The sequence below is a fragment of the Anser brachyrhynchus genome (assembly GCF_964034855.1).
Source record: "Anser brachyrhynchus genome assembly, chromosome: 4".
Taxonomy (NCBI): domain Eukaryota; kingdom Metazoa; phylum Chordata; class Aves; order Anseriformes; family Anatidae; genus Anser; species Anser brachyrhynchus.
The window spans coordinates 1724432-1749029 of record NC_137698.1 but is presented as its reverse complement, the minus strand read 5'-3'; the positions used below and the strand labels follow the sequence as shown (position 1 = coordinate 1749029).

Below are 24598 nucleotides of genomic sequence, written 5' to 3'. Positions count from 1 at the left end.
ACTTCACCCTGGAGCCCTCTGTATGAACCTTGGCCATAGACTGTGGAGCAATTGGCAGGCAAGGATCAAGAGAACAAACATCTCCCCTGAAACTACATGGGAAGTCAGCGCAGGGTGAGGAGAAAACATCCAAGTGGTCAAAAGAGAAAAACTACTACTTATATAGTATATGTAAATGCACGGTAATGTTTATTCTTTGGAACAGAGGTTATATTCACGGTTGTGAGACCAAATTCACATCTTACTGCAAATGTTGCCATGCTCTTTTTTAGGTTATGTAGTGATGTATACCAAGTTGTTGGTCAATGAATTATATATGCAAACATTTTTGCAATGGCCCCAGTGTTATAATTAAGGATGAGGTACTTTTTTGGGCATAGGTATTTTGTGAGAAACGTGTCATTCCACAATACCAATCTGACAATGAATTACTTCAGACCATACCATAGGGGTGATGCCTCCTGGAGAAGCAGCAGGAATCTTTGGTTGATAGTACAAAACAAGATAAAAACCATGTTGCCTTTTGGGTCAATTGCCCATTTACACTTCTGTCAGGACTTTTTCTAATGCTTATATATACTGCACGTTTTAGGATCATACAGGATTTTTTAATTTTTACTTTTTTTAACCTTGCTGTTCAAGATAAACTGTAGCAAAATGGGATAGCGTTTTGATTGCTGTAATCATACGTACCACACTTAAACATTCTGAAGTGTTCTCTTCGTCTCCTAATTTTCGGCTATCAGAAGCATTTATGAGCCACTTTGCTTGCTCTTGAAATCATAGCTTCTGCAGCAGAGCACCATAAGAGGTTGTCAGCAGCCTTTTAAACTGTGAACTCCTGTTTTTGAGCTTCTCAACAACTTTTTTGAATCTTCCTTTGGGGGAGAAGAAGAGAAGCCATATTGCATAATGACAGGTCCTTTTTCTCCCCTGACTATTCCTATTAAATGGAGCATTACAATTTTAAAGATAACATTAAAAAACTAAAAATAAAACCACACCCTTTAAAATGATTCAGCTGATTCCTTCCTTAGTTTAATGGATGCTAGCTATTAATTGCCTTTGACAGACCTAACCTAAACTATTAAAGATTTTTTTTTCTCTCTTCCTTTATTCATCAAGCATTGTATCAACAAATTTAATTAAACTGACCACAAAGGAACCCAGAAATAGGTATTCAAAAGACGCTGGATTTTTTTCGCAGATGTAAATGTGCTAATTAGCTTTCAAATCAACCATGTAAAAAGGAAGTCTTTACTAAAAATCTCTATTGCTTTTTATTAAAACTGAAGAATGACAGAAATACCAAATGTCAAATAATAGATAATAAGGCTTTCAGCATATTGAAACAGTGTTGACAAATCTGATATGCTGTTTATGTTAAAAAAAGGAATATAGTGCAGAAGTTATAATGAAAATCTTCATTGTTGAATCTCCCTCTAGTCATACCAATTGATAGTGTTTTCTAGAGCTGTTTAATTTGTTTCTTTTATGTCCTATGGTTTCGTACTAGTGTTTTTTTCAAGTTCTGTTTTTCTGAGTCTGCTTTCTCCTTCTTTCTTATTTGAGCGCTGAGGATCATCTGAGTGAAAACCATCAATTTTCACATGGTTTTCAATCGAGACCTTTGTAAAATGGCCAATTGCACAATGGCTTTAATGGAAAATATAGATTGCTTCATATTTGATATAGACCTCACCCTATGCATGTTTAATTTTTCACCCTTCAGGTTACAAAGCTTTGCATAATTTTTCTCAGCCTTTTCTTAGTGTGAGCATGTCATTTGGACTATTGGTCTGCCTGTAATTATTTTTAAACTGCGCTGAAAATAAGTAATGTAATTTCTGGTGATTTGTTTTCACTTGATATCCTGAAAATTAAAACATTCAGTGGGGAATCCTGCCTCCACAGGAGTTAAGGAAAAAATGCCTTTGAGTAAGCATTTTCCCCTATATATGTAGGTATGCAGATCTAAATATAATTAAATGTAAGATCCTGATTTGTTTACAGCTCATCTTTAATAGACATATTGATCATCTTTGATATAAATATTGCCTGTAGCTGTTACAGCTGATATTTTACAAACTTCTGGGTTGACTTTTTCTGAAGAGATTCTTCTGTATGGGATTTTCTCCTAGTTCGGTCCTGGTGAAGTGAAAGTGACAGTGCTGTTCAGTGATCTTATTTAAAGAATTGGGATGCCAAGTCCTCTTTCACTGATGTCAGAGAGAATTTGTTCTAAGGTAGTAATGGCACCTGAAGCCAGGAGTGTTACAGGGCCTGGGTGCTCTTAAAAGCATGTCTCAGTGTTACTAATATCTTTTATCATTGTGTGCATTTTTTAAATATACCTTTCTGTAGTATCCAGATGCTTTTAAATTGGAATATTTACCAAAGTATTAAGCTGACAGTGTACAATATATGAACAAGTGAAAATACGGTTTTGATCAATGAGGCAGATTTTTACTGCAGAAAGGTAATTTCTGCTTGCTTCACTTGCAGGTGTTGTCAGTGCCTGAAAGAATATACAAAATAAAAAGGCCATTGTATAGATGTTATTTTTCTTCAGAAATGATTTTGTTGTTCTTTTGGGTTGCAGCTGGAAGGAAAAGTTGGTCTTTCCAAACACATAATCTAAAGGCTCAAGAAAAAGTTTTTTTTTTTTTTCAAACACTCATAGTGAATATAACAAATATTTCTGACTGTACCATCGAGGCCTCACGTAAAAATGGTCATCCTGTGTGCTTTGTACCATGGCTTTGCTCTCTGAAGGAGTCCTAACACATTAATGGGCAGTGCTGGTGCTGAGAGTGATCTGTTTGGCCTTTTATTAGATTTTTAAGTGTAGCATTTGTATGTAACTTATAAAAGTGTTGTTCCTCACTACAAATGTACCTCCCAGCTTCAGCAGATCTATTATGCATTTACACTTCTCAGCCTACCCACACCCAAACACAGAATTCACATTCAAAAGAGGGGGAATAGAAATTATCCATTAAGAGCATCTAATTAAGGAGTCCTTCTTATGTACATTTGACTTCTTCAATAGGACCTATTTGTGATTGTTTCGATTCATTTTGACTTATTAGTCATCTTCTAAATTTTGGCCTGAGAAAGTCCAAAAAGCTCTCTGAGAACAGTACCCTGCAAAACTGATATGACCATGCTCAGAAGAATGGTAACTAGAGACAGAAGAAAGCCCCAGTCCCAGAAAGTCCTCTCTTGTGTACTTGCCAATTTGTATTGGATGTACTTAAGAACACATTAGTGTTTTTGTTGTTAGTTTTTGTTTTGTTTTGTTTTTTTTTAAATCTGTCGTATAGTGTTCCATAGAGATAGCAGGCTTGGCTCCATGGATTTTCAGGAATGTGGGTTATTACTTTTTTCATTTCCCCAGTGAAAACCTGATGGCACAAATGCATTCAGAGTGTACATAGACCTTTGGAGAAATGAGCAGATTTATGTTTATTGAAAATCATCACCATGTTACCTTTAGCAGCATGAAAAATGTAATGGCAGAAAATTATTCAAACCCTATGTGTCCTGACTGCGAAGTGAATTTGTAGAAATACAGAGCATAATAAGTAAATAGACTCACTAGGCTGGATTTTTAGCCTTCTGCTGTTTTATTTAATTATTTTAATTTAATCCTGTTTCAAAGACAAGTTTCTCTTCTGCTTCTAAAAGTGAGCATATGGTCAATATACGGATATCACAACTGTCTTAATATCCAGCTGCTGTTTGTGTGTAAATCAGGGGATGGCTGAATAGCTAGCTGGCTGGAATAATATACACAGTGAACCTGGTACTTACATAAAAATATTTCTGAATACTTTTAGTCAATCACCATTTAATTTAGATAGGTGCTGATCCTTGCAATAGATCATTGACAAGTCAGGATAGCAGATAGAAAGCAGTTTGAATTAATGGAAGTATGAAAATTGTCAGGAGGTGGGGAGGGAAGGAAGCTCACTCTTCTCTGCTTTTGTAGATCAAGAATTAGTTGGATTGAGGCAAGAAAAAGTCTGGGTGGGTTTACCATTCTTCAAAATGCTAGAAATTGGTTAACTGAATGACTGGTACAGACTGCAGATGGGGCTCTCTCATCACAGCCCTCGGTGAATGAAATTCTTTTCCTTCTACTTTGGAATCTAATAAAGTCTTTTTGATTTCACCATAGATGGTTTCACCTCTGAGCTAAGAAGCAACCTGAGTGTTGAGGTATGTATAACTGGTGCAATTCATTCAAGTCCCATTTAAAAGCAATGTATTATGCATGCACAAATTTTAAAAAGGACAATTATAAAGACACGTCTTTAAAAATGTTCTTTTATAGTGAATAAAACAAAATGATTTCTTCATGCTCCTGTGCAAAGTGGGTGGCCACAAAGCATGTGCATAGTTTTGTAGAGATACAGTACAAAGGGGAGGATAATAATAACCTTTTTATGTCACCAAAGAGTCTGCACAAAGATTCCATCAGCATTTTGCACAGTGTGATAGAAAATGCATTAAATCCTCAGCATCAGTGTTGGTTCAAAGTGAAACAGAATCAAGCAGAATAAGGTATCAGTAAAGAAAAGAAATAGCTAAATGATATTAAGGAAGCCAGGATAAGGATAACTGCAAAATTAACAACACAATAGCTTATATAGTCTGCTTCTGCTAACAAAACACAATCTTTACCACCTAGCATCTCTGTTCAGTCTTGGAAAGAGAAGGTAATTACATTCTGAAATGAACAAAATAGTAAAAGTATGGTTTTACAATGATAATTTAAATTTTAAAGTTAAGATACTTGAACTTTGACCTCTCAGCAAATAGATAGACTTCCTTTCTCTGTCGACACCACGATGTTGAATGATGCCAAAGGCAGTCTCAAGTCAAGAGTAGGTGCCTGGCTGTATTACTTTGAATTCTTATCCCTGCATCAATGACTTCACTGGCATTCTAGGGGGAGAAATTTGTGCTGTTTTGATGCAGGCAGGGCTGTTCAGGGCACAACTGCATGCAGCACAGAGCGGGCCATCAGGATGCAATTGCTGTATGTCTTCACAGTGGCACCGCAGGCCAGAAAAGGCATAGGGGGATTTCCTGGAAAGTGGGATCCTTCTTGGAACGAGTCTTCTGTCCCTTGCTGAAAATAACAGCAAGCTTTAAAATAAACAGGACATCAGGTGGCACTCTGCAACATGAAGGATTTTCAGAAGTGCTTGGGCAGGACATAACCACAAAGTGGATGTAGCCCCTCAGTCCCAGAGATGGTCAGGAAGCTTTCTGCAGCAGGACAGTGCATTTGCAGTTAACACAAGTTTCTTCCAGGTAGCAGAACTGACAGAGCCAGGCTCGGGTTTCTGTGCAGATTGCACTGTCAGCTCTTAAGTCATGAAAATAAATCAGTCTCAGGGAGCAGGCAGGGAAATGCAGGAAACACAGCTCTTTTTGACAGCATTAGCTTGCACAAAGGTCTCCAAAAGGGAGAACTGGAAGCCCTCCAGCTGGCAGCTCTGAAACTAGAAAGGATAAGGCATGGCAGGAAAAATCCGGATTTGGCAGTGGGTCAAGTGACAGCCCTAGCAGATCTCCCCCATGACCAAAACCCCAAGTAGCCAACCCATACCTGATCCAAGCAAATTCTGTTGCATTTAGGGGCCTATGAATGCAGCTGCCAAGTAGCTATCTCTGACGGGGTTGTTTTTGCTAAGACACGATCATCAGTAGGGAACAATAATTACAAGCTGAAAGCACCCACGAATTATGTGCTACATGGACCAAAACGGAGCAGTGGCTTGCCTTCTTTTTGCTTAAAATGTTCCTGAGCCCCTAAAATCCAACACCCAAAGGCTTTGAGCTCAGCTAGTGGGAAACATATTTTGGAGTCTTTTTCCTGTGGAAGTCACCTAGTAGGTGCCTATATTGGTTCTTCTGGTTTAAGCAAACTGAAAAATAAATATTCGGCGGGGGGGGGGGGGGGGGGGGCGGGGTTGTTTTTTGTTATTTTGCCATGTGTGGTAAAGTTTCGCATTTGTCTCCAAAAGCAAAGGTCAGAAGCTTGTATTAATCACAAATACTTCAAAAATGCTTCAGTACTTCTCAGAGCTCTTCAAAAGGCAGAATAATAAAGAACAGGTAAAAAGAACTGCAGTAAAGGGAGGTTAAGGAAGATGTGAGCTATTTTATTATTTTTAGACTTGATTCTATTTTCTATATCTTTTACATACAGATAAATTTCAAATCAAGTAAATCAAACCTTAACACAGTTTATCATTGGGCACAGTGTATAGGTAGAAACAGTTCCTGAGGTCGCTGTGCTACGGCAGCAGCCCAGAAAGAGTCAATGTAATTTTATTTAAATTCAAAACATGTTCTGGCAACACATGCCCCTCTGCTAACCCTCTGGCTAAGAGTCAGGTCTGCAGAAGTAATATAAAGATGCAACTCCTGGCTTCCAGCATGATTTCCGCCCCTTCAGATACCTCAGAGAGCTTTTTGGCTGCCTGAAATAACTTCTCTAACAACACAGGAAAATAACTAACAAATGCAAGGGGAGAGGGAGAAAAAAAAATAAAAAATCAAAAGGAGAAGGAGGACAGGGACACGGAAAGCAAAAGGCAGTGTGTTCTTGCTGAGTTTTGGGTGGGAGGTGTGTTGCTGTTCATTTTCTTGTTGGAATTTGGATGGGGGGAGGCTCTTTTTGAAAGGCCCCAAGGGAGGCGCAGATGTTGAGTTGAGGGGTTGAAAAATAGCGATGCTGATTATTTTACCACTGAAGCATTAGAAATGTATTTTAAATATTCCGATATACATTGAAATGTTTTTGGCAGTTTTATGGTGTTTGCATCCATCATGAAAAAAAAAAGACAAAACCACCATGTGTTCTTGGTGGATTTGTTTCATGTGCCAAAATAGAGACAGTCTCCTTCATTTATCCTTATTTTGTGCTTATGCACTCATGTTACAACATGATGAATTAATCAGATCTTGCAATACTACAGGTTGACTGAATCTAATTGGATGAATGTAAAATATATGAGTGCAGTAACTACCATATGTTTCCAAAAGTCTTTTCTGCATATGATATAGTATGTGTATATATGATCATAAGAGGAAAAAATACTGATGTATGATAGAAGAAAAACTTAAATGCAAAGCTGAACAACAGTTACGATCAGTAATGAGCAAAATAAGTATAGGACAAAAATATAAGGTCGGTATTGGAGAGAGTGGGAAGTGAGGAAGGCAGAGATGAAACTGCGAAGGCTTTACAAATGTCAACATATGGATGTTAAAAATGGCATGTTGAATCAGGTGTATCTCCCTGAGGAAGGAAGCAAGTATCTTGCAAGGTAGGTGTAAATATGCCTTGATAAAGATCTGGGTGGGGATCAATAAGACCCCACCAGTGGAGGTAGAAACAGATCTGCGTGACAGTGGGATTTCGTGAAAGTTTTCTGAGATTTTTCTGGGATTTCTGAGAGAGAGGTGAAGTGGGAGTGATGGGAGTTTTGTCTCGAAACTCTGAGTGTTGTATCTGGGGGAACTTGAGGCAGGAATTGGTATGCATACAAGATCTGTCTTGCATTGATAGAAGCAGGTATGAAGGTGTCCTTTGTCATCACATTAAGGGCCAATAAAATTAAGAATTTCAAAGAATCATCTTGATAAAAGAAATATATGGGAGCAAGGAGGATAGTAGGATTTTAACTTGCAGCTTAAATCATTTTAAAGTTGAAACACCAAATATGAAATTATGAAGATGATGGTGGTTCTTTATAGGCCTTTTTGTTTGCTTCAGAAAGGATTTTATTTCTCCCAGTTTGGATTACAGATGGGTCTCATGGGGTCTGCTTTCAAACATAAGGGAGATATTCAGGCTTTCAGATTTCATTACTACTTTCTTCATTATTGTGCCTTGAGGAGCTATAAATAACACATGGCTAATCTGTGAATATGGCACGTTCCAGGGGATGTGTGTGTTTTAATCAGGGCACCTTCTGACATTTGGTAATTGGTTTACAGATTTGTTATATAATTTCATGATTATTAAGTTGCTAGGAAGAAAAAAAAAACAACGAAATTTGTGATCTAAAATCTACCCTCATTGGACCCATATAGCATCTGTGTTTCTTTCAGGTCTAACTGAGGACAGATTTTAAGTCAATGAATATATAAACTGATAACTTTTTTTTTCTCTATTCCTTATAGTTGTAGTCATGTAATTAGCAGTTATTTTCTTTATGACATCTTTCTTCTAGTTAAAACTTTCTATTTTGTGTGTATCACTGAAATGCTTTTAAGATGTATTTATGTTTTGTCTGGTAAGAAATCAGTTTTTATGTTGAAAGTATGTGTTTGTTGCTGGGATTTTTTTTAACTTGTCTCTAAGATCTTGTTTGTAAGAACAAGTGTTGCCAGTATTAAAATTATGATCACTTGTCTTACATTCTGTGAAACACCCTTTGAAAATCTGTGCAAAGTGACTATCCCCCAAGCCATTCTATTTCCAGAGGGAATGCAAGTTATTTAAGCATTACACGTATAATGAATTTCTTGTCACGGCTTGATCTTTTGAATGAAGATGTTTTAGTGCTAAAAGGAGCTTTACTCAAGCGCTGTCCAGGAAGCATCAGTACTGTTTGGTGTTTGCATAGACTTGCTTTGCTTTGCAGTCAAGGACGTGGATTTAGGGAAGAAATGATAAATGACGCCCACAAGTTTTCCTCATTTGGTAACCTGTCTGGGTGTTTCCTGTAGCTGTACCTCGCACAGAAAAGAGCGAATCATCCCAAGGAGAGAGGGTGGGCTGTAACTGTGATGGCCTCATGCTGGACCTTTACCAGTACGGGCTCGCGGCCATTAACCAGGAGGTAGGAGCCAGCCCCTGATACTTGTGCAATTCGTCTGCCAGTGCCTATCATCTCCCCTGGCTCACATCTCAACACAGACATCTCACTGAATCATAGCCACTTGGGGATAACAACAGTAATTTTCGTTATATCTGTGTACTGCCATTTATATTTGTGCATTAACATAATGTTCTACTTGCATATATGCATTTGTTCTCTGAGAGCATTTGGAAATATATGTGCAACTATTACCTTTCTTTTCCTTTTTTCAGTATTCGAAATTGGGTTTATTTGTAAAAAACCATTCTAAGGACTTTATTCATATAATGCTTCTCTCCTGCAGGTGGGGAATTCAGTCCCTGCAAATGGGCTGGGCAGAGACTTGGAGACTCCTTTGGAAAACACCCTGCCTAAAATAATAGGTATATGATGTGTATTAATATGGAATATTATCTCCCATTTTGCATAGTATCAAAAAGTATAGGCAATCTGAAAATTACTGCATCTTAAATTTTATTCATTTAGTATTCATTTTGTCTTTTGCACAGAATAAGATATATCTGTGTGGATTTCCAAAGCTGTCTTAATTCTCTGGCTATATTCAGTGCCACATAATGCTTTTACAGTAACCACTAATTAACTAATATTTCAGTTGTGGTTTACTGTACTGTTGTTGCTCATTTATATTGTTAGCCCACTGGATGAAGGCAATATGTGAAAAACAGTGGGTTCAGGTGTGAACATCTGCTATGCAGCAGCTTTTAGCAGGCAAGCAATTCACAATAAGAAACTCGTGCCATTAATTTTATCTTATCATTCATTAAATACCCACAGACAGACTATGATTTTTTAGTTTATTTGCTAATCTATGTTGTTTTGGAAATATGCCCTGAACAACCTGGAGCTGGTAGTCTGAGAATTTCCATACTTATATTTTTCAAGTTGTGCTACATTTAACAAATGCAATATTACCATTTTGAGACTGATACTGAGTAAAACAAAATTAACTTAAGGAATTCCTCTAAAACCCTTGCAATTTCTTCTTCCTAGCTTTACTAGCTTTACGTTGATTTTATTGCAGCAAGTGTCCCAACAGCAGCACCCTCAATGAAGAGTAAAAAGTTACGATTTGGCCATGCAAACATCTTTGTGTATGGCTGTACCAGCTGCTCAAAGCAGCAGGAGCTACCCCCTCTCATGTTGCACAGCCAGGAATCCCATGGATAGAGGTCCATGAAGGACTGCAGATGAGGCTCTTGCTGTTCCATTAACTGATGATTGCAGCCACCTGTGGCTTTTTTTTAATATTTAAAATAAATCCAAGCACCTGTGATAGATATTAGCAGCTGTCACTGCTCCTGCAGCATGAATCAAGGCAGCTTGGACTTTGCAAGAGCTGCAGGCTACCAAAAGCCTGTCCTGTCCAGAGCCTCTTCACTGCTGGCACGCTGAAACTCCTGCAGAGACTTCATTTGCTGTGGTGCTTGTGTTTGCCTTGTGCAACTTGCTGATGTTGTTTTACAATGTTCTACATTAACATTTCCCTCTGTTTGCTGAGCCAAAATAAGCAATTGGGGGTGCCCGAAATACTCACAATTGCTGTCGGAACAAGGATGCACAAGGAACCAAAGTGAGTCCACATGCAATAATGTAAATGATTGCTGTGGTACCCTGCAATGCAGCTAAGAAAGGTGATATGTAGTTTTGTGTTGTTAGATGTAAGTCCTCAGCTGTAGCTAGAGCCTGTGGCTTGGGAGCACAGAGGAAAGGTAAATCAGGATCTGGTGGGGTACAATAGCTACCACTCTTCACTTGAGCCTGGCACCTGGCTCTGTGTCAGCCTCTCCTGTCCAATATGGGAGGAGGCGTTAGCAAAGAGTCCTGTTTCCCAGTGGAAATGACTGCCCAGCTCTTCCTTGGCCCCTACTCCTTTGGACTCTTGTGTGGTATAACCCTGCCAGAAACCCTCAGTGCTTTCTGTGAGGCTTGCTCTTTGTTGTTGTGTCTCTGTGCATCACAAGGCTATTTAAACAAATTAGTTTTGAGAATCTTCCTTACAAGAATTTCTTCACTGTAGTGTATCACAGACAACTCATTTAAGCAACCACAATAATTTCTTATTTGCAGGAAGCATCATGTCCTCTCTTTGTAAGCCTTGTTGTTTATTAGCTTGAGTCTCGTACAGGCTTCACTTGATGAAACTCCACATGATGTGATCAAGAAAGATATTATATGTGAGCATAATTTCAGTTAGGGATAATGCATATGCACACTTACGTTGAGATGGAAATCCACTGATTTTTGTAGAACTGCTCAAGCTCAGAGTCCGCAATTTGTCACGGTTAAGGCTGTTTTTCTCATACTGAGAGGCTTGTCTCTGGTGTGACTGTACAGCCGATTCTGGTGCAGTAGCTGCCTCAGCTGATGGCCAGCAGGCAGATGGTGCGTGAGGCCGTCTGCTGTCCTGGGCCTGGCACATGGGGCTCCTTTCTCCCAGAGGGTGTGTTTCTCCTCTGCCAGACAGCACATTGATTTACCCAGGCTCCACACGATGTGGTTCTTCCCTTAGGGGTGAATGTGCTTCATTTGCAGTATAGATACACTTTTTAGATCATTTTCTGACATAGGCACTCAGTTTCTACCCAGAAAATAGCCCGAAGAAATTTCATTAATATATCAGTCTGGCTTTTGCTTGATAAAAAGGTGATATTTACTTGTTCAAGCAAATATTGAAAATAACTGCTTTGCAAGCAGGTTTTATCTATTTATGGTATCTTTGAGACAGTTCAGGTAATCGCTGATGCAGTGGTATTATGCTGGCTTTAGCTATGCAATACTATAGCATAAGATTTTTATTCAGTGACCAGCAATATTGCAATTTTTTGGTGTATGTGGTGTTGGCCATAAAATAAAGACTTTCCTGCAAGGTAGATTAAGGAACCCCTTAGATGCTTTCATTCCAAGAATACTTCTTCCATGAGGTGAGCATTAACAGGACACTAGTGACATATTTTCATGACTACATTGCTAACTGAACAGATCATCAGAGAGAAAAGGATCAAAGCCACACATAATGTTTTAGATGCGAATGTGTCACTGACAAAAAAGCTAAAGAAGCAAACTTCACATCAGGGGAAGCTCACTCCTCCTGTCTTCCTCTCCTCTGCAATTTCCTTGCAGTGAATCACAAACTTTTGGAGTTTAAAGAAAAGCACATTGGAATCTGTCTGCAGGGGTTAATATAACTCTGATAAGACATTTATGAATACAATATCAGAAAAGATGTTGGCTGTCCCTCATTAGTGGTGGTCATAAACCAAGTACAGCATCAAAGATTTAAGTATTTAATTTTTAATGACTTTCCAGGTCTCCTTTGTCTCAAATTCCTTTTTTCCCTCCCTCCCTCCCTCCCTCCCTCCCTCCCTCCCTCCCTCCCTCCCTTCCTTCCTTCCTTCCTTCCTTCCTTCTTTCCTAAGGGAGAGGTACCCATTTAACAAAAGACCAAATATATTCGTTAAGCACAGAAAATTTGCTTCTAGGCAGTGCAATAAAATGGAAAGATTCTGGAGTTTTTTTGCAAAATGTTCCTATTGGCACTGTAGTCCCAAGCATAAAATTTTCATCAATTTAAGTGGAAAAAGAAGCTGATGTATTACTTAAACCCATAGTTTCCTCCTTCCCCCCGGTAGGAGATCTACTGGTAGGAGATTTGGTACTTTCTTCTAGGGGTGTGGAATATAAAACCTAGAGCCCAAAGGCACAGGGAGCTGTCAACTCCTGATCACAAGGTATTCTGCAGGTGAGAAAGGCAGTTACATTGCTGTATACTATCTGTTGAATATGTTGGATCATCATTAATCACATTCATTTTTAAGTGTCAATCAGATCTTTTTATACCTAAAAGAAAGCAATGAAGATCTACACCGAAGTTAAATGTTGTACAGTAGGATTGTAAGATGTGTAGCCAAAGTGCTTCTCAAACTTTTTGCAGATACTCCAATATCTTTGAACCGTTTGACAGAAAAGAATAGGCAAGGGCAACAATGATTGATCCATGTTTTTAAGAAAAAAATTGAAACCATATTTCCACCAGGAGCTGCAGACAGACATTGATATATTTATCATGGGGAAAAAAAAATACACACAAAAAAAGACAAAAAACAAAAGCACCAGCCTTTGCATCACTGAAGTTGTAGCCTGGTACAAAAATTTACAGCTGTAATATAAGATTCATTGTCACTGTCTTTATTTATAGGAAAAATCTCTTGCAGCTGAGCAAAGACATAAATATTAAATTAAATCACAAAAACTACTTTGAACTACTGCTAAGGATACTCCTTAACTCACAGGGCCAGGACAACATCAAATTAATGCTGCAACACAATCAAGATGAACAGTTTTTATTTACTCATCCATTATGCCAAACATCACTAGACAGCTGATCTGTAAAATCACAGGTTATTTGAAAGTATTTGTTCTATAAGCACAACTGCGGGACTCAAGGACAACATGTTCGATGAAATTACATCTGTGAATTTCTGTCCATATGATTTATCATTTTCATGTTGCTGTCAAATTATTTTTATAGTTTATTTTACTAGTGTATAATGCAAGGAAACTTTATATGTTCTTGAAAAATGGCTTCATAAACTACTACAGTCTGTCACATAGTTATTAGAATGCATAGGTACAGGTAATAATGCCTGCACTAGGTTGTTATTATTTGTCTTTTTAGGTCACTACAGACATTTGAAGTGTTTGCAGTCCACAGGTAATACTGTCACAAGCATGGAATAATAGTAATTGAGTAATACGGATTTATAAAATTCTAACAAAATTATTACATATTTGGAATGAACTTCTGAGTGCCAGTCTTAGTGGTTGGAGAACTTCAGTGTTATCCTATTTCCCACTATCAAAAATCTCCCCCAATCTAAAATTTACAGACTTTAACATAAAAATCAGTACAAACTTTAGGTAAACCACACAAGCATCTCTCCTTGCTGTAGTTCCACTTGGTGCCATATGAAAGGCCTGCACGTGTTTGTGGGGTCGAACCTTATGGTTGTAATGTCCGTAATTGTCGCTTCACCACGGACTTGGCTATAATTGTCCTTACAGTGTTGTCTCTTTTTGGGAGGGATATTCTCATTACAGACTGACCTATCTTTTTGCTTTCCCTGCTTTATCCCTTCTTTTGCTAGGACATTTCGTGGTTATCTGAAGCACGAAACCAGGGGACAGAAATATCTTTCCTGGAGCATGATATACCCCATACAGGATAAAGAACAAGAGAGGGAACACTTGAGATAGATGATAGATGGGCATATATATTAGAAAGAAAAGGAGGCATGGAGAGACGAGGCTTGTTGTGTGGATGAGAGCCTTGCATGATGGCTTTGAGATCATATGGGGTCATGGACATGTCTAAATAGGAGGAAAAAAGGAGGGAGAGGCTTTCCTGGCTGCTCTCATGGCCACAGGCCAAGAAGCACAGGAGAGTGGAGCTGCTTTCTCCCTCTAACAACCAGGAAAAAGAGGTCAAAAGACAAACCAGCCCCAAGAGCAATTGGTGCTAATGTGCTATTTTGGATAATGATGGTCCCCAGTTCCTATATAGCAATTTTTCATCTCTAGATCTCATAGCTCTTTATCTCAATTTTGCAGATTGCAAAACTGATTAATTACAGTAGCAGCATTAGTATAATTAGTGCTGATTATTCTCTGAGCTTTCTCTTCTTTAATCATCCAGGCTCTGAACCTGTAAATTGGAACAAAATCCCTATTTATCAAATGTGTGTAGGTTTTAGCGTCTGAAGAGGGTGGGTTTTTGCTTAGGCTGCTCCACCTTGAACTCAGGCATTGTTGTAGAAGCTTTGGAAATAGTTCTGTAGGATTATACTGATTATAGATGCATCAGGATTTGGCACTTTTTTTTTTTCTTTTTTCTTTTTTTTTTTCCTTTTTTTTTTTTTTTGATAGCATCAGCAGTTGGATATCTGAGCATTTTGGAAAGGAAAGGGGAGAAAAAGCAGCAGCCCTACCTGTGCGCAAGGTACACTGATTCAATATGTAGGTGGCTTGAAGTGACTGGTTTAGTCTACCCAGGCTGCGTAGCAGTTATTGTACAAAGTGAAGACAAATTGTGCAATTTAAAAATAGCAAGGACAAGGAAAAGGCTTTTGTTCTCATCTTCTAGACTTCAGTCAAGACCTTCAGCCACCAGTATTTTTTTTTTTTGAGAGAAAAATTGATGGGATTTACCTGGAGACATCACAGTTTACCGTTCTAGGGTAGGACTGTGATCTGCTTTCCACGCTTGTAGGATCAGCATTGGAGATACACTGGTTTTGTTTTCACTCTCACCAACAAACTGACTCTGGTAGTTGTTAAGCGCAAAGATATGCAGCTTGCCTCATTCTTCCCATCCCCTGCCCCCTGGCTCAGTGCTGAGGAGCTGCTGTGGAGTTTTAATAGCAGCAAGTTTTCTAGTTTGTTCTTAGTAGAACTTGGTTTTATTCTGGTCTTTTTTGATACTATTGCTGGTTCTCTATTTACAAATGTGGAAAAAAAACTGATGAAGAATAACGTACTGGAGACTCATAAATTACCATATGTATGGTAATTTATCTCATAAAATACCATATTTATGCTGTTACTCAGGAACTGAATCTGCGTTAAATGGTCAGGGAAAGGACTTCAGTGACCAACCTGGACAAGTTAGAATTGTCCCTATTTGAGAACTGACAAGAGAAAATAAAATATTATCTGAAGAAATAAGGCCTGTAGAATACCTGTTCATTATCATACAATACCTTTGTATTAGCAAAGCCTGGTTATGATGAGATATGATACCATGACAGAAAAAAATATAAATTGCAAACCATAGCTGCGATGGAATGATGTAAGAAAGGGAGAAAAGCAATATTTGCTTCATCTCAAATCCATCAGTAAGTCTAGGAGCTGATAATCCTTATCCTTCATTAAGAACTTTCTTCTGGGGCTTTTTGCTTTTTTTTCCCTCCTTAAACTGCTGTGAAAATACTTAGTAATGATGATGTATAGTTTTGTGTTTGTTTTTTTTTTTTTTAATTTCAGATTCTCCTATACAAAAATCTTTCTCTGGCACACATATCATATAAATGTCTACCTAGCTCTCTGATTTACTACTGATTGCTTTCATTAAGGGTATCCTATTACTCATTTGCTTCTAACTCTGGCATATTATTTCTATGTTTAAATCTTTTATGTTCCTAGCTGATGTAAGGATTTCAAGGGTGTAAGGGATGGATGCTCAGGCTTATTATATTGCCCTAACAGCCGTTTGCCTTCTCCAGCACCAGGGCACAGCCAAGTGCTGACAGATCAGACGGAGGCAGTCCTGATGAGGAGGGCACAGTCCCCTCGCACCCCAGAAGGACAGTGTGGGAAACCTGGGAGTTACTGGTGCACAGAAACAGCCTGCAGGAGAAGACCAAACCATGAATCTGCTCCCACAGCACAGAAACCTTGGAAAGAGGTAAAATGTCCATTATTTGCTATTTTTGTCCTAATATTAATTTTTAATACCAAACTTTAACAATGTTTTGCTGCTATCCTCACTGCTTTGACAGGTTGATAGCAACAGGGAGTTTCCTTTGAGCTTCTCCACACCCCAGTTTGATAATCATTCTCTAATGACTGGGAAAGTCAGTGTTAATTCTCTCTAATTCACAAGCTCCCAGTATTTTTCCCATTATGTTTTCTTTTCTTCATCCTTTTGGTAGCTGCAGCAACCCTTCTCAAAGTGAAAAGTAACACAGCAAGAGGAAAAAGTCACACAGTCAAACCACCTTGGTCCTTTCTTGACCCCCTGCTTAGTTAAGCAACTTGCTGGGGATCTTCAGTTGTTCATCCTGTTTAATTGGAACAGAAAACATCTGGGACTGTGCTAAAAATGTCCCTTTTAATTTATTAGAGTTAGTTTGTATGTAGTTTTCTGCTACACAAAAGTGGCTGAGGACCCAGAGAGTAGGGGGAAGAGATGTGGGGTTGAAACAGTGGCCTGTGAGAGTTTGTCCTCCATGAGCACGGCCTGACCCTCTGCTCCAGTCACAGAGGGGTTTCTGCCAAGGCTCCTGCTTGCAGAGCAGGGAAAGAAGGTTGGTTGTCCTGGGGTGCGAGGGCACAAAATGGAAAGACTAAGATACATCTCAAAAAAAAACCAAAAACAACAACAAACACAAACTTGATACCATTTTTTCCCTTTTCGATTCAATGGGGATATGCTTTGAAGGTTACCTCTAACCCTCAGCGTCTCCACAAACTTCTGCAAGTGGTATGACTGTGCAGTGCCTTACAGTCAGACTGGTATATAAAGGAAAGATCCAATCCCTTTAGTTAGTTCTTTGACAGTATCCCCATTTTGGAGGGTTTCCCCGTATGCAGTACTGTGAATCAGCTGTTGACCTTATCTTGTTAGCTATGCGTCTCAAATGTATTTAGACTTTGTTTAAACTTGATGGTTAAGTTATTCTCGTATTTCGATCATTTAAAATGTGCTTAGTCTTTTTCCTCTGTGTGGGGAAAAAAAGTATTTTTATGTGGTGACTCATCTCCTAGATTTAGCATTACCATATGCTGTTGATTGCTTATTTAAATTGCATTAATAAAATGCTGAAGTTTGGTTTCAGTGACATTACTGAGTGCGGGGTGATGCATTAATTGCAATGCATGATATTTAACTGCATTCACTAGAGATTTAGCATGTATAAATTTTTATTAGAGAAGTAATGCTTGCCTGGTGAACAAGGTTATAGTGAGAAGGGAAAATTAATGTCTGGGTTTACAGGATCTTTTTTAAAAGGGAAAACATGTGTCTTTTCCATATCAAGTAGTGTTGAATCCATGCTTGCCTTCAACCCTTTACTTGTACTCCACATGCCATCAACCAAAGTTCTCTGCTTTATTCCCTTCTTCTTTAAATAGTCACAGGAAATATATGGTCCTCTTTCAGTTTCGTCTCTGTACTTCAGGTATGGTTTCTCTGTTTCGGAGAAACTTCAGGTATAGTTTTTTCTCCTAGTTTTCCAAATCTAAGATGCTGCTGAACTTAAAAGGACAAGGATAGATCTGGGGGGAGAGAGCTAAAATGACATAGAATGTTCCACTTTATGGCATTTTTCTAGTCTGTTTCTAACCTTTCTAATAGCAGTAGATTTACCTGCTTGTTAATTTTTTTTCCCCTAAAATCACGCTTTAAGCCATATTACCTTTTTAGTTCTTTTTGTTCTTATTATAAATACTATTCCATGGTTGCTTACTTCACTAATTCCTGTAGTAGCTGGCTTGTGAACATAGGCAATACCACCCCAGGATTAGGACTTCTGTATACAGAGTCTTTAAAACACCTCCTTCGCCACCAGTGGATTGAGAGCTGGGAGGAAGTCAGACCTTTGTTGAAAACACAAATGTATAAACTGTATCAAGGTAATCAAAGATTTTCCACAGTTGCTGATATTTTGTAGTCTAAGTTTTTAAAGGGCTTTAGTCTGTAGCAGTAGGGGAATGCTCAGCAGAATCTAGTACATAGACTGTGGGTTACTCACAACTGGGTAGGTATTTGTTATCGTAGTGTGTAAAATGAGACCTGGCACTGAGGAAATACAGATATAAGAGTGTTTTTTTCACCAGATACTGTATTAGCATTCACATTGTGGTGATCTACAGTACATTTCATATATTAAACCAAAAGTCACGATACTGAACCTCTATTACACTCCAACAGTACCTCCAGCTGAGCTAACCCAGCTCCTAACTTCTGTTGCATTATTAGGCATTTGAGCAACCAAAGAACTCCGAACAAGTAGCAAATTATCCACTTCTATAGACTTTGCTAAATCACACATATATTTAATTGTTTTCATGACTATCTTATGTGTTCAGCCTGTCTCTTCACTGAATCTGAGCAGAAGGGTACAGATGTATGTAGGCACAGTTGTTACCCCTGTATTGATCTCTGCTGGGTGGTGGCATGTAAGTGGGAATAAATTAAAAGGGAAACAGGGTGTTCTTCAGAATCAGTTCTGAAATGGAAGCACAGGTGGTACAATGACAGTGATATTAATCTATCAGCCTAGGATGAAGGCAAAAATAAGGAAACTATTGATTTTTTTTAACATTGTTAGAATCAGTAATGTATCACTTCCTTATGAGAAATGACCCATCCTCTTCCCTTCCAATCCTGTCACTTTTGTAATGAGTTTTTATTAGATATCCTATTTTTTGTAAATCTTCTGTAATATCATACCACATACTCCTTAACAGAAAACAAAGCATCTTCTCAGTAAGAAGGCTTGTTAAACTATTTAATTCCACTTGAAAAAAAAAAAAAAAAGCACTTGGCAGTTAAGTCAGAATTGTAAGAGAAGTAATATTGAGAATAGAATTAGGGATATAAAAATATTATTTGCCTTCCTCGCTTAAGTTTTCTCCTTTGTCAGACAAAGCACTCATCTTAAATATATGCTTAATTTTTTCTCAGGACTTAATGCCAAAGACCATTAGTGATGTAGTAAATACTTGAACATCTTCATGCAAAAATGTACATCGGAACAAGCTGGGTGATCAGCAACCTTTAGAAAATATGAAGCCAAAACCCAAAACAATAAAACCTATCAGATTCTGGATTTCTGTTGTTAATTATGTGAAAGAATGTGATGCTCTGACTGTGCCATACTGGTGCACAATAGAGTTCAAGTGCAGTGTTATATATCAATTATTTAAATACTTGTTGTAAGACAGAAGGCTCAGGAATTTCATCCTGAAACATTCCAGTGTTCATATATCAATATACCAAAGCTCGTACTTCTGTAATTTTACACTATGCTCTCTTCTTCACAGTCACTCTTCTCACTGACCTTAGAAACGCTTCTACCTTGAAGGCAGGTATTGCCAAAAATCTTTGCACAATCCTTAACCTCAGTTTTACGCCTTCTGAAAAGCTTTAGCAAAGTTTCTTATGGAATCAAAGAGCTGATTTCCTGTGAAAAGGACAAAAGTTATTACTTTTGATGGATTAGAATCTATCTCTGATGATTTCATTGAAAAGTGATTCCTTTTCCTGCTTGTGTTTTTATCAACAAAATCTTGTTACTTCATATTAAATATAGATGTATTTTTAGAGGATAGAACTTTTGAGTTGAAAGCTTTAAATCGTAAAGAATAAATGGCTGACTAACTGGCCTGTGTTATTCACACATACCAGAGAAACAGACCTTATGCCTTTTCATCTTCTGTAATGTTAAAGAGGTTTATCTGAAGTTCATTAGTTTTCCCATTTATTTTGGGGGTGGGGAAGCAAGGGGGTGGTGTGAACTATTCTGTTCAAAATAACAGCATAAACAATAGCAGAGCAAAGGACATCATGAGAGAGCATGACATCAGAGGGATTTATTTTCAGCCTGCAGCTTTTAAATCATTTTTACTGTTCTCCAAATATTTCTCTTTATATATATATTTATATATGTAATCATAAAGAATGCCATGTTTTATCAAAGGTACATGATCTTTTTATTATAATAATATACAGTTTAATAAGAAAAAACTGTGATACAATCAGTCATCAAATTTTAAAGCTATATGCTTTACATTGTCAATTTTTAAAGAAAATTAAAGAACCTTCTAGCTGAACTTCCACCTGTACACTAGATCACTACTTAGGATCAGTTCCAGTGTAAGTGACAAACGGTGCTTTTTCTTCTGAACTGCATGGGTAAGTAAGTATTCATTACACACTGATTACAAAGAATACTTGGAGTTACATGTATACCTACAGCATTCTCTCAGTGCCTTATAGCTTGGTATTTCATTCTTTTAACTCTTTTGATTTTTAGTGGCAAAAAATAAAACATGCCACTTGAATTTAAATCTGTAATTGTGCATCATATGAACTTTTATTCTCTACTTCTCAAGGATTCAGGCATGTCTTAAATGTTTTACTGAACTGAGACCGTAACTGTGACATAGGAATTATTACTGTCAACAGGGCATATTGAAAAGACACAATATTCTTGGAGTAGATGAGCTAAGACAGCCAATTTATGAAATAAAATGAAGGATCTAAAATAGTTTGTATAGCATACAGAGTTTGGTTTAACTGGAACCACAGATCCTTTGTCCTCACTGCTAAGGAGCATGTAAATATCTAGAAAATAATTACAGTTGACCCACAAATTCCCAATATGAGAGAAATTATTATTCCTGTGTGTCCTTGATTGTTTTAGGGACAGTCATGCAAGAACTTAATTTCCTTTTTCTTTGCCTGTCCGTTTTTTCGTGGTTGTTGTTGTTGTTTTTTTCTGTTTGTTTGGTTTGGTTTGGTTGACATTAGAAGCTGCTTTAAACTATATCTAAGTGGATTTGATCCTAAGGATCACTCACATCTGAGAGCCAGAGAGAAAAGGGTCGAAATATGAATGAAGTCATGAGTAAATAATTGTGCAGGAAAACTATCTGTCATGGTTTTAAATTAAAACAGGTTTGCTGAATGTGAACTTTACAAGATAGACATGGTGGATCAAATTAAGGGGAAGTAATCTCCAGCTACAAAGGGCAGCGTAGGCAGGAAAGGTGACCTCTGCACATGGTCAGGGGAGAGGTTGGACAAAGACCACTAGTCTGAAAAGCCAGAGTAAGTAAGCAAAGTAGGGAAAATGTAAAGTCAGGAGATTTGAAAGGTTAAAATAATACATAATTTCAATTTGTAATTGTATGTTAAAATTAATATGATCATGGATATGCATAGTAGAGACTTGTGTGCAGCTCTTGAGAGAAATGGTAACTTAACAGCTTGCTCTCTGCCTCATCAAGAAGTTCTTTAGTCCTCAGGTGGTTTTTCAGAGTAGCTCTAAGCAATCTAATAGGGAAAGAATAGCAAAAGAATGCCATCTGTTACTTCCATGTCATTAGTATCCACTGATCAAATGGATCACAAACCACAAATGAGGTTTTCCTCCTCCCTTGCACTGTGTGTATGTGGACCAACAGTATGGTGAACACCTTAGACAGTTTGTGCTTTGAGTGTAACATTAGAGAAAATCAGCAGAGACAAAACATGAGAGAAACAAGCATTTCTCTTAGAGCATATCCATCATCTCACAATCTTAAAATATTTTCATGTGAATGTGTTAGCTGAGATTTATTGAAAATGATTCTTCTTCAGCTGCTCTGATCTGTGGGACTACAGTGTGATTTCTAGCTCTTGTATGGGGGTGAGTGCTGGATCTGGGACCTATGGCATTTGTGGGAGGTCCTGGCAGGCTGTCACTGATGGCAGACCAGGACCTCACAGGCAGAGGTGTTCTTTGGACCCACAAGTTGGATGCAGAGGTGGTGTGCCCATTGCCCAGCCATATTGTGTGTGAACCACAGTAGAAAACATATAATTCATGAGGGGTTTGATAAGGATGATGACTAAAGATAAGGTGCCAGCCAGTGCTTAACTGATGAAAAGGATGAATACAAAGACTGAGAAGTGCCAGCTTTATGTATCTCTTATTTTAACAAAGCTGAAACTTATGAGTTTGGAACCATTATGTCCCAGGGAAATGTGCAGTTTTCAGTGCCCTCATCTCATAGGGTTGTGTCCCTGAACCTAATGCACAATTTGTTCTTATTTTTGCAAAAGGACTAGAGAAATTTTTATGCTTGATGATTTGGTCCCTGATCTTTTTATTCATACAGCGTCAATTGCTGCGAGTCTCTGAACCTGACAGAAGAAATGAGTAATTTTAAGAAATATAAATAGGGAAAAGCTGTTTTTTAAGATTTTCATTTTCTTGTCCATAAGGCATATAAAATCAACACATCTGTAGAAATGCAAATAACTTACATGTGAGGACAAGCTGAAATTTAGCCTTCTTGGGCAGATTATATTTATCCATCAGCATTCACATATTGTCTTATCAACACATGTAGGCACTTCTATTTTTGAAAAGCCTCATTTATCACTTGTTGAATGTTTGAAGCTGAACTGCTTTTTCTCAAAAAGTGTTCCTTAGATTGACAGATTCTTATGTGAACTAAAAAAAAAAAAAGGCTAAAAATTCACACACCTTGCTATGCGTGCTATGCAAGGAGCCACACATTTTCTGTATGAAAGCTTTGAACCTATGATGAAAATGTAGATTTTCATCAGTTGGCTTATGGACATAGATTTGCTGATAACTGTCCATTTTTAACTCTTTGCAGGCCTTTTGCTACCTTTACCTTTTGTCTTATATTACAAACAACATTTAGGGAAGACAAAGGATTAAAATTTGCTTTAATATTGGATTAATCATGGCCAAACTTATGTTATGTCCCTGCTGCAGTAACTGATTCTGTGCAGTAGGAGCTGGCCTAGCTGAGTTTTGTTTTATTCTCTTTCTAATAGGAAATTTGATCACCACAATTCAGTTGTTGCCATGGTCCGTCTCCAACATGCAGTTGCATCCTGGTGCCCTGAAATGATCCCGTTTGCCCATGGGGAGAACCCAGCTCTTTACCACCTGTAGAGGTGTTTTTCATCAGAAGGAGTTTCTCCTGCTTTTCAACCCATGTTCCTTCCTTTTGATTCTTTCAGGCAGTGGGTTAACATCCCTCATATGATCTGTCTGAAAATTGTCTAGAAACAGAAGGGTATGTGAATCCTAGGATTGCCACCAGAGTGCTGGAGGATGACCAGGATTTCTGATCTGACTGTTCAAGCTTCCATTTTCTTTTGCTGATTTTATTTTTTTTATATGACTGAACATATTCCAAGTTGACAGGAGATCCACCGTTTAAAGCAAAATTGAACAGATCTGGTATTTCTTATCTTTCTTAGGAGGAAATACTGGTAAGTAAGAAGCAAAGCATAAAGAAAAGGAGAAAAAAAACTGAACAACTTAACTAAATTCACATGAAATGTAGGCACATTTCATATATGTAGTAGTATATACGTGTCATTAGATATTGAGGTTGCATATGAAGTATGTTATAAATTAATAATGAAGGTTTCACATTTAGAAAAAAATAGATAGTTATTCAATATACACATTTCATTTACTTTTGTTTTTATAATTAGCTGTTTTGTTCCTCAGAATAATTTTTTTTTTTTTTTCAGGTGGTCATACATCTTCTTTAATCAGCCAACATACATATTTGTCATACCAACAAATGCATTATACGTTATGTATTTCATCACTGAGTGGCTTCCAGAAATTAATTTCTATATCTAGTCTTCATGAATCAGCAGAACACCTCTATTAATCTTCATTCCCTATAAAGCATTTTTTTTAAATAGAGGTGTATCTCATTCTGCTGTTCTATAATCAGCTTTTTCAGAAACACTGCAGGCCTTTATTTCTTTAAAATATTAGCTTACCGAAAATTCAAACTGCTATTTATAAGCAAGAGAAAGAGAATCTGCATATTATATTTGAAATCATTAAAAGATGGATGAGCAGAAAAATCTTAGCAGACAAAGAATTTCTTTGCAGCATCCTAAGTAATTAAGGGGTGAATGAATATTGGTAAAAACATTACTCCTTACCCACTTCTTCCAGTAACTTGAGATTGCTCACAGCTTACAAAACTATATTTCCTTCTCCTCTAATGGCATGTGCAAATGGATCAATTGTAAGGAATTGCAAACCACGAGGCTCAAACTGTTAAACCGAGGACTTGGAGAAAGGGTCTGGTGCAGATATATATTTTCTAGCCACCTCTTTGCTCTAGATTGACAGAAT

The 24598-nt window shown here is 37.7% G+C and overlaps 1 protein-coding gene across 1 annotated transcript in view; it reads left to right on the top strand.

The window, feature by feature from the left end:
* LOC308194824 (uncharacterized protein) overlaps nucleotides 1-24598 on the top strand; it is a 128903-nt gene that overhangs the window by 55612 nt on the left and 48693 nt on the right. Inside the window, exons 24-27 of the mRNA XM_080591277.1 lie at nucleotides 4184-4224; nucleotides 9193-9271; nucleotides 13585-13620; nucleotides 16187-16368. Of these exons, the coding sequence (XP_080447403.1) occupies nucleotides 4184-4224; nucleotides 9193-9271; nucleotides 13585-13620; nucleotides 16187-16368 (338 nt within the window). The remainder of the gene's footprint in view (nucleotides 1-4183; nucleotides 4225-9192; nucleotides 9272-13584; nucleotides 13621-16186; nucleotides 16369-24598) is intronic.